This window comes from Phaethon aethereus (genome assembly GCF_964289735.1).
Source record: "Phaethon aethereus genome assembly, chromosome: 3".
Classification (NCBI taxonomy): domain Eukaryota; kingdom Metazoa; phylum Chordata; class Aves; order Phaethontiformes; family Phaethontidae; genus Phaethon; species Phaethon aethereus.
In genome coordinates, this window is record NC_138576.1 from 120,559,106 (window position 1) to 120,569,685 (window position 10,580).

The 10,580-nt window shown below is 40.2% G+C and overlaps 1 protein-coding gene across 1 annotated transcript; it reads left to right on the top strand.

Annotated features, from left to right (window-relative positions):
* Positions 1–854: 854 nt before the first annotated feature.
* On the top strand, positions 855–8,725 carry ETAA1 (ETAA1 activator of ATR kinase; the record flags this gene model as incomplete). Its single annotated transcript, XM_081997523.1, has 6 exons — positions 855–1,159; positions 2,074–2,211; positions 2,485–2,561; positions 4,118–4,236; positions 4,563–6,703; positions 8,610–8,725. Exons 1-6 carry the CDS (start codon positions 931–933, stop codon positions 8,723–8,725), a joined length of 2,820 nt encoding a protein of 939 aa, XP_081853649.1. The 5' UTR covers positions 855–930.
* Positions 8,726–10,580: the final 1,855 nt, after the last annotated feature.

Genomic DNA, 10,580 nt, shown 5'->3' on the forward strand with positions numbered 1-10,580 from the left:
ACTGAAATCCACTGCTCACATCTTATAAATGAAGTGTGATTCCAAAGTACTCCAAATCGATTAAATGAAAACCAGGCAGGCAACCAATATACAAGTAGTTCACTCCTTGACCCTATATGCTTGGTAGATATGTTTATACATTTACATTTAGTGGCTCAGGGAGGAAATATCCACCTTATGATGTAATACATACATGTGTTTGCATTTATATTGTTTTAAATAATGATGTAATATCACAGTCCCTCAGGAACCTCAGGTTAATTTCTTACCTACCAAATTTGGCTTCTGTAAGTCTCTCTTTGGCAGCCCCAATTCCCATGCTGGGCTGAAACGGTTTAGGCCTGTCTGGGTTTGTTTTCTCTTTAAGGACACTCACCGCACACCCCTCTTCTGGGCCCCGAGAACCCCAGCTGAGGCCTGGACTACCACACAGCTGGTGGGACAGCGGCAGCCAGCGCGGTGTGAGGAGCCACAGGTGCGAGGCCGCCTCAGAGGAACAGGAAGCGCCTCAGGGACACGAGGCCACTTCGGGCCAGGCCCCGCCAGAGGGTACATCCAGCCCCTCTGCCGGCGGTGGACTCAGCCTTTCTTTCACTGAACTACTAGACTACAGGTTTTGAACGCCTAACTCCGAGGGCAGCCCACAGAACGAGAAGCTGCCGCCGCAGCGTCAACCCGCGCGCTGAGGGAATGAGGAAGGGAGAGCGAGCACCTCCCGGCAAGAGGGGTGGGGCGCATGGCGGGAGCGGCGCGAGCTCCCAGCCAGCTGCAATTCCCTGCCGCGTCCGCCGGCCCGCCCCCAGCGCGCGGGGCCAATGGCCGCTCGAGGCGGTGCAGCGGCGACCAATCGGTGTTGGCGCGGCGGGCTCCCCGGCAAAATGGCGGCGCCGGCGGCGGCAAGGTGGATGCGGCGCTGCCGCAGCGTGCGCTATGCCCGGTAGCCGGCGGAAGGGGCCCTGCCTCAGGCCAGCCGCCCCGAGGCGGCGGAGCGGCGGCGGCGGCGAGGAGCAGCTCACCCGGCGGCGGCCGGTGGAGCCCCCCGCGGAGGAGGCGACCGGCGGCGCGGAAGGCGGCGCGGGCCGAGGCCTACCCGCGGGGGAGGCGCCGTGCGCGCCCCGGCCGTCGCCGTCGCGGGAGGCGGCGGTGCGCGGCGCTGCAGGTACGGCGGGAGCGGCCGGCGGGGGCCCTGCCCTGTCCGCCACCCCGGGAGCCGCTGGGGAGGCGCGGCCTGCCCGTGAGGAGGGGGCTGGTGCGGTGTAAGCCCCCGCTCCCCCGTCCGTGTGCGTGGGGAAGGGACTCGTCAAGGAGCGATGAAGAGCATCTTCCCGCGGCAGATACATAGAACTGACTGAGGACTCTAACCCGAGAGGAGAGGATAAAGCCTGGCCATGCTAAGCGCTTAAGTGCAAAGCATCTCCTAAGATGCTTCTCACGTTGTAACTGCATCTTTTAAAATTATTTCTGTAGGCTTCCACATCTGCAGTGTCATTTCTAAAGGGCAGGGGCAACTAGTTGAGCTCCACATAGTGTGTTCAGTTCACTTACTGATCTGAGGCAGCTGCAAGCTGGTTTTGAATAGCTATATTCCTGCTTTTAACAGTCCTAGCTGAAAAGGCCCAATGGAGGAAGTACAGACAAAGGTAGGCTGTGACCCAGAACAGTTTGGGGACCCATTAGAGTTGTGACCCAAATCAGAGTCTGGGTGAAAGACACAGAGCAAGCAAGAATACAAAATACTCTCCCATATAGGTATACATAGTTTTTTTCTTAACATAAGCTGAAATCAATTCTCCCTCAAGTAGGAGGACTGACAGTTCTCATCCTTACCATCAGATGCTCACCGTTAGCTGTCAGTATCATATAATGCTCTCTTACCTGGTGTGACTGACAAAGATCGAGTCATATTCTGCATTAAATTTATAGCTGAACAATATTCCTGTTGTAAGTAAACAAACGTTGATGAGTGTGAACTTGATTTTTATTCGTAAACTTCCTAAAGCATCTTCTTTGTGCCTTGTCCTGTTGCATGTGCTAAGTTGTTTTTTAATAAGGCTCATCTTTCTGTTTACACAGAGTCTTGTTTACATAAAACACCAAAGAGATCATTGAGCAGGAAATCCCGAATACCTACTTTCAGCTCTCCTGTTAATGACACCGATATACAGCAAGAAATCTTTTGGGATCCTCATTCACCAATTGCACACAGACTAGGTAATACTAACGAAATCCATGCCTCAGGGCACCTATTTGAGGCATGCAGTGGGAGTGTACTAGAAGTTATCAAATTTCTTGAAGAAAGGCCCCTTTATGTTATCATGGTTAGGTGGTTGGTATTATTTTTATTAAAAACCCATAAATTCTTCAATATAGTGCTGAATCAACCTCTGATTTTAGCACATATATTTGAATTATTAGAGATATACTGCACTTTATAAATGGAATTGTTTTGCAGTTTTTAAGAAGGTTTTATTGTTTTTTTTATAGGCAATGGAAAAACCAAACAGTCTACCCGTAGATGCGCAGTAGAAATTTCAGAAATTGTTAATCGTATTGCTCCTCAGGTAATTGTTAATTTCTAAAACAATGCTCTGCATATGCAGTAATCAAACAGAATAGTGCTACAGCCTTAGTGAAGGCTCAGTTTTCGTTTCACTACTCTCATGGTAAGAATTGGGTGTGGAGAGAACTAGTAACATGTTCATAAAACTGGACTGAATTAAAATCGTAAGCATAGCAGTTGACTGCTTGCTCTTATGAGTCACAGATGCTGTAAAAAAGGGTGTATTAAGAAAGTGGACTTGCAGCAGCTCCATTTTAGAAAGTTTTACTTTCAGAATACAAGTTATTGCCCTTGGTCTTAGGAATGTTGTTGTGTTCGTTTATCCTTAATTACTCATCTTAAAAGGTAAGAGTTTCTTCACATACTGGATTTACTTGGCAATTGTTTTTAAGCATTTTTGAATGGTGTTGGATGACTGCTGAAGTACAAGAACAAGACTCAGAATAGTAACATTGCTTCATTATGCTAAATAATTTGCCTTTTTACTCTAAGATCTATGCTCTTGGAGTCTCCCTTTTGCTGTGAACCTGATGTCCGCAGCCTGGAAAGTGAAAATAAGAGTGTTGGCTTATTGTTTGCTTTTTATTAAGTGCAAGAAGAGAACATGTTATTCCTAAAGCAGTTCTGTAGTATTTAGCTTGCAAAATATCCCTGCGTATTTGACAGGGCCATTAAAAATGTATTTGTTATTTGGCATTTTTGTGAGAAATTATACTTCAGAATTGGAAAATCATTGATAAGGGATGCCACTTGCTTTCTTTTAAATTACAGCCCTGTCATAAATGTAAATAATATCAGGATTTGCCACTATCTGTTGCTTGTGTTCTTTTTTCTTAAAAAAAAAAATCACAAAGAAAAAGAAAACCTACCTAAAACTACCCTGGTAGTTAGTAAAGTTCAAATTACTTTTGCTGGCTTACATGCAGTAATTTCCTGCATCCCAAGGCTCTGTCCCTCTAGACATTTTACTGCTGCAGTATTGTATCTCTTAGATTTCAGAATTCAAATCCAAGCCTGAACTTTGAAGCTCTGAAACGATTTAATTTAGTTTCTAAACTTCACTTCTTTCTGTTTAAAGGCTCCTTGTATAAATGAGTTGTAATGGGTCAGAATTTTTCCTGGAAGCATACGGAATAGGATTTCTTTCAAATTCTCTAATCTGTTAATGCTGCTTTAAGTGGTTAAAGACAGTGCATCTCAACTAGCTCCTTAAAGTAGTATACTAAAGTAAACTAGATCACAGCTTGTAATGTGAGTGTTGCAGATTATGTGTAAACCCGAAGTAAATGGAGTATTAGATTTGAGCACCAAAGTAAAATTCAGTTACTTTAACTCAAGTTCCTGTTTTAAATCCATAGAATAAAAGTGATACAACTTTAATGTAGACAATGCCGCAGTAATCTCACTTAGCTTGTATTTGTTTAGCTCCTGTCTGTGACTTTCCACAGATCTGATCCAGTTTAATTGGTTTAGCAACTGCAACTGATGCAAGGTGTGTGTCTAGTCCAATCTTTATCTGAAATCAAATTGCTAAGCATTATAAATCTAATCATTCAGGATGAAAAAGCAGCCTGTAATGAAGGCTCCCTTTTAGGGACATGGATTGGTGAGGATGCTATTCCCTGTACACCTGGAGTAGTAAAAGTGCGAGCTAGGACAAAGTTAAGTTGTACAAGGTAAGTTTTTTGTCTTGCCCATCACAGCTGGGCTTTCATGAAAAAGGGTATGCAGTGTTCCTTTATGTATAGTGAACCATATAATTGTACATTAGCATACAGAATGCCTTTAACTTTGGGCTTGTTATCTCTTCTTAATGGGATATTTCTTGGGAATTCTCAAAAAAATTGCATGCTGATTGCTCATTGAAAGCGGTGGGGTTCAGTCATATTCTCTGTAGTTGCTAAACTAGAGAATGAACAGCTCATATGGTAGTTACTGAGCTTAGCTAAACTTTCTCAGTAGGTCTGACTTTCTTTTCTGTTTTGTTTTTTTTTTAATCTAGAGATCTTAAAATAAAAAATCCTGAAGAGGAACTCATGAAATTGGCTAAGGAATTTGATAAAAATCTAGTAGAGCTAGATGCTGTTCAGGAACAAGAGAAGCTTGGTCATGACTTCATCCAGACTGCCTCAGTGTCTTTAAATAATTCTAAAGATGAAGTAAATAGGAAGAACCTGAAATCACTTCTTGGTGAAGTTTCTGAAACAGATACAGCTCTGTCCCTGAAACCAGTTGGACAGAGCACTGGCATCCCTGCTGCAGAGCCATGTCAATCTAGCAGTCAAAAGTCCGTAGACCTTGAGGCTGAAATAGCCCTTCATGCTCTTTTTGACTGCTCTACCCAGAAGTGTAGTGGACAGTTGAGCCAAGGACTATCAGATATTTCTTTAAATAATAGTTTCCATGAAAATAAAAGCACCTTGGAGGAGGAACACCTTCCTGAGCAAATTAAAGACATGCAACATGGTAATTCAGAGGCATATCAAAAAAATAATCCATGTGCACTAGGAAGCGTGAACGACAGTTTTCCAAAACATGGTACTCGCACGCTGACAAAAAAAAATCCTCCTTCTTTGAAGATACCATTGGTGGTCTCCAGTAAGCTTGCTGGGGTAGTTAATGACGACTTCGATGACTGGGATACAGATTTTTTGGCAGATGACTCTTTTGTGTTGCAAATAACGCAAAATCCTGAATTGCTAAGTACTGAAGAAGCACCACCAATTCCTACAAATCCATCTGTGCATGGTTTCAGTGATGCTAGCAGAACAAAAGAAAGAAGCAGCTGCAATTCAGTAACTTGTTTGGGGAGTGTACATGAATCTAACAGTTTGCAATTTTCACCTTTGAAACATTCTAGTAAAAACACACGAAATATTGTAAAATCTCTTCCTTTACAAAAGCCATATCAGATAGAAAAGTCTAAGACAGAGACCATAGCCTTTCATGGCAAATGTGACGCTAAGCCAGATACAAGAAATGCTATTTCGAAAAATGCCCGAAACAGTGATTTAAACTATATTCCTGTTTCAATGCAATCTGAAGTGAAGAATGGAAATGAAACTATTCAGCCTAAAAGTGACCTTCTTCCTCTTTTTCCTTCAAGATCTAATCCTCATAGGCAATGGACTGAAAAACCTGGGAATAACACACACAATATTTTCTGTCAATCATCCAGTGTTTCTACCAATACGAAATCTAATGATCTAACAGAATTGGTTAACCAAGCTAATACAGGTCACTTAAATCAAGCTGAAATACCAAGGAAATGTCCTCTGTCATTTGATGACTGGAATGAACCGAAATTCTCTGACGAGATATTAGACATGTTTTGTGAATCCGATAGTCTTTGGGATACAAACTGTGAAGATGATGAATTGTTGTATCAGGTGTGTGATGATATTGAAAAGCAGACTCAAAGCCAGGATGCTAAACAAGGAAATGAAAGAGCTAAAACTATACCAGGAGCCAGTATTAATTCCAGATCAAATGCTGATAACAGCTTCCGAGCATCTAAACTACCTGATCTCCTCTTGGCACAAAAAACAAATGCAAAACAGGGCACTTTCTCACTAAACAATTCCTGTAGGAATTCATCAAAGGTTACACATGGGCTGGCCACAACAGGTCACATAGTGAACTGTAAAAACGTCTCGAGTCCTCTAACCGTGATCTCGGGTACTTCTATGGAGTGTAAATACACACTGTTTAAAAACTGTCATCAAGCTGCTTCTGAAGATACTACAAAATCTGTTTCGGGAAAATGGTACAGGTCAAATTCTGTGCCAGCAGGAGAGACTGGTTCTGAAGTAAACCCTGTTAATGCAGTAAACATTGTTAGTAGCAAAAGAGTAGGCGGCACAGATCTTTTGTATAATACGGGAAAGATTCCAACTAACAGTTCTGGTAACAAAATGTCACTTATGCCTTCAAAGTTTAAGTTCCGAAAGACTAACAATTGTCAGGGTGCTCTTCACCCTGTAGGGTCTGAGAATCCAGGGAGTCATTCTGGCATTGGAGTTACTCTGCAAGATTTGGAAGAAAGCAACAATCAGGTGAATGTGACTTTGCACAGCAAGCTTGACAATAAGAAACCACCTTTCAAGAGGCACCTTTCAGAGTCTTTTGCACTGCCTACATCAGGTATTTGCCTTTACTGTATTACTGTTGGACCGTTTTTGTTTTCTTACTGTAATCAGAATGTCAAAGCTGAAATTTATACTTTATTGCAACTTAGAATATTCATCCATTCAGTTTAGGCCTTAATAAATGTTCTAATGAGAATCTGGAGGTTATTTTCTCCAAAATAAAATTTTCCTGACACATCTCTTGTAATTCTATAGTTAAGGACTTCTGTTTCCCATTTTCATTCCACTTCTCTGAATACCTCACACTTTTCCAGAGACACTCAGAATCACTAGGATCAAGTATAGACTGATGGCAGCACTCAGCACAGCATTAAATCGTGACTTAAAAATACTACTATTTTGATAGATGGGAATGTGGTGTGAATTTGTGCTTTAATTTGCAGTTCATCTTGAAAAACATTAAAAGTTACTTATCTCAGCCATGATCCATAAAACCTCAATTAATGGTGGGGCAGGGAAAGAAGGCAGCAGGTGATACAGAATGCCAGTTTCTTTTTATTATTGTACACCTGGAAATTGGAACCTTGAATCACTCGACGCTTCTGAAACCTCAGCTTGTATGGGTGTTTGCTCCTTGGCTAAAATTGCCATTGGAATATTCTTGTGTTACCAGTCTAAACACTAACATTTCCTTTCATCTAGAGGGGAGGTCCATCACTTTTCCATCATCCAGCAATGGTCTGTAATATTCCATGCACTGATGTTACTTGCTAGGGAGGGAAATGTAGAACCAGTTGAGAGACAGTCAGTCTTGTTTTCACTTGATCGCATGGCTTGATGAAGTTCTAATCGATACTAATTTTGATAAAACGTGCTTTTAGAGTGTACTGTATCAACCTCCATTTTCAGGAAGCACTGTTACAAAAGCAACAAAAAAACTAATTCCTGCGAACTATCTGCCAGCATTATTTGAAGAATCAGTATTTTGTCTATGTTTCTTCCCCAGTAAAGAAGCAGATAAATGGAAAGTAGCAATTTCAGATGTTAAAGGGGAAGGGAAGGGAGAGATAATTAGTCATTCTGTGGAACATTCTACAGAGTAAAGGAACTAAAAAGAATAAGCATAAATTTTCTTTACAGATAAACAACAACTGTCCTTATCTTAAGTTTTGGTGAAAGGACATTGCTGTAACAAAAAGATGGATGTTAAGTGATCTTTTCATGGACACTTTTTTTTTTTTTTTTTTAAAGAAGCAAACAGGCCCTTTGTTTTATGTATCCAGTCTGAACGACTATTTATGATAAATACATTAATTGGAAAATGGTGTATAAAAGCAGTAAAATTCTTTACATGTTCAGGGAGTGTTCCTGTTGCTTCCAGTGAGGTCAGGATTTTATTGTATGGGAATTTATAGTTCTGTAACACAACATATAAAATACTATGCTTAGCTATCATGTTCTTGTCTTCTTTGCTGATTTTTATTGCTACTTTTGACCTTTTTTCAACCTTTCTGGTTTTATTTGTGTGACACCTGTACTATATCTGACCCCTGGGTCTATACCATCTCCATGCCCATATCTCTGCCTAACTCACTAAATTGTTAGAGCCCTTTTCACTATGATAGCCTTAATTTTCTTAACCTATTGCCATCTCCTATGTTGAATCCTGATGTCACAAGGTTCACCTGAAGGGCAGGCAAGTAGAATTTCCTTGAAGCAAATGTCTGCATCCCAGTATTTTCACTGTGAGGTAGTAATCAGTAGCACTACAAAGGTTATGTATCTTATCCCACTTCCTGCCTTGGGGACAGGATAGATGAGCCATTTTTAACTTGGGTGCCTGGTATGTCAGAATAGTGTGCTCTTGCCATAGATCTTCAACCATTGAAAACAGATAAGTTAAAATACATATCGAACAAACTTGAAGGCTCCTAATACATGTTTATGTTTTTTATTTACAGTGTCAGTGGTGGAACAAAAAAATAGAAAATGTTCTCAAGAAGAGATTGAAAGAAAAAAACAAGAAGCTCTTGCACGAAGAAAGTCCAGAATGCAGGCATTCTTTAAAGATGCTTGAATTTAGAGTTTTATTTTGTCTATGGAGTAAGTTTTTGGGAGGGAAATATTGTAATGCTGAAAGACACTTTTTAAATTCTGTTCACAGCTGACAGCAAGCTTTTTCTATTTCTCAATTTAAAAAAAATCTTGACCTGAACCATAACTAATACTCTAGTGGTATTTAGTCTCAATTATAAAGTACCAGTTGTAAAGGGTAGTCCCAAACTACCTTCAGCACAATGAAGATTGTATCAAGTTCACATACTGTTATGTGTTGAAATTGTATAGCCTGAAAATCATCAGAGCATGGAAGCATTTGTATACACACGTAAGTAGAGGATGTCAAAAACAGACTGTATGAGTTTTGGCTGTATTTCTCTTATTGCAAGTATTTTAATATATAAGAAGTCTCTGAAGTACACACAGACTAAGAAATACTAATGTTTGCTCTCAGGTAGAAGAAAGTTTTTAAGTTTTGCTTTAAAGAAAGCACAATCTAGAAAACATCCAGCATCAGAAAACTAATGGAAATGAACAGGATTTGGAAAGCCTGCTCAGTTTCTCCATTACCTTAGGTAAGAATTGTACACAGTGAAGGAAGAATCTATTATAAAAGTTTCATAAGGTGAAAAAGCATCCTGGAAAGGACTTTTTTTTTTTTTTTTTTAGTTCCCTTCATGAAGAGTTGGAGATGCCCTAGCTAACAAAATTGGACCACCTTTTTCTGAACATGCATTACCGAGCTAATTAAAAAAGGCAGCCTATGTGATTTTACCAAACCATGAGCAATATAAAATATACCAGGTGAAATCTTACAACAACCATGAATCAGTTCAGCCTTATGGGTTGTACATATTTTTCAAACTAAAGGCTGTTAAAACATAAAAATGCAATGTCATGTCAGCTTAACAGGGGCTGATAGAATTTTTGATGTGATAGATGGGTGCAGAGCTCAAACTGCAAAAACTGCCTGTGGGTAAGCTGCAAGATGTTTTTCAACTGAGAAATGCTTATATGTAAACATGTGACACTATGAAAAGTGAGTGTAATTTTTCTTTGTAAATAAATAACTTTGAAATGTACCAAAGGTTAGAGGAAGCTTTTGGTTTCTGTAGTATGTGCCATTTTTGTAATTCCTAAAAATGTAAGTATTGTATATTTGTAAATCATCATTAAACTTTTTTACTTTTTTCTAGTCTGTTATGGAAAATAGTATACTACAGAAACTGGTAAAAGGGAGTGAAATGGGAATTCCATATGGACTTTACCTAAATGTTCTTTCTTGGTAATTTACCCAATTACTCCGTGCCTCAGTTTTCTACTTACAGTGGTGACAAAGTGCTTCCTTTGATCCATTTAAACTAGAAATCCTTGGTGGAGGAACTGGTTCTACACACAACCATCCGCAGTGGAGTCCTGACATACTTAACTATACTAGTTTTCAAATTAGTGAATTTGCATTATATTAACCACCATTCTTGGTGCTAGTTAGTTGATTATGAAATCAAGTCCCAAAGTCCACCAAAGACTGTGCTGGTGCCCAGTGAGTGTTACTTTCAGTCTGTGGCTGCAGCTCCCTGTCCTTCAGCTGTTGGGCCATATACGATGAATTGGATCAGCTTACTGAAGTGACTAAAAATTGACCCAGAAAGAATGTTTTCAGCTTTTCAAAGAACTTCCTTATAATAATATCCTTAACAGATAATAGAACATGAAATAGCAGGACTCTTGTGTTGTCAAGCCTCTGCTGGCAGTGTTCAGATGGTTTATAAGACAGAAGATTTTGCATGACCATAGGACAAATAAATGTAAGCCCCAAATAGTGGGTACTGTGAAAATTTTATTTATCCTAACAATGTAGTTTGATCTGTGTA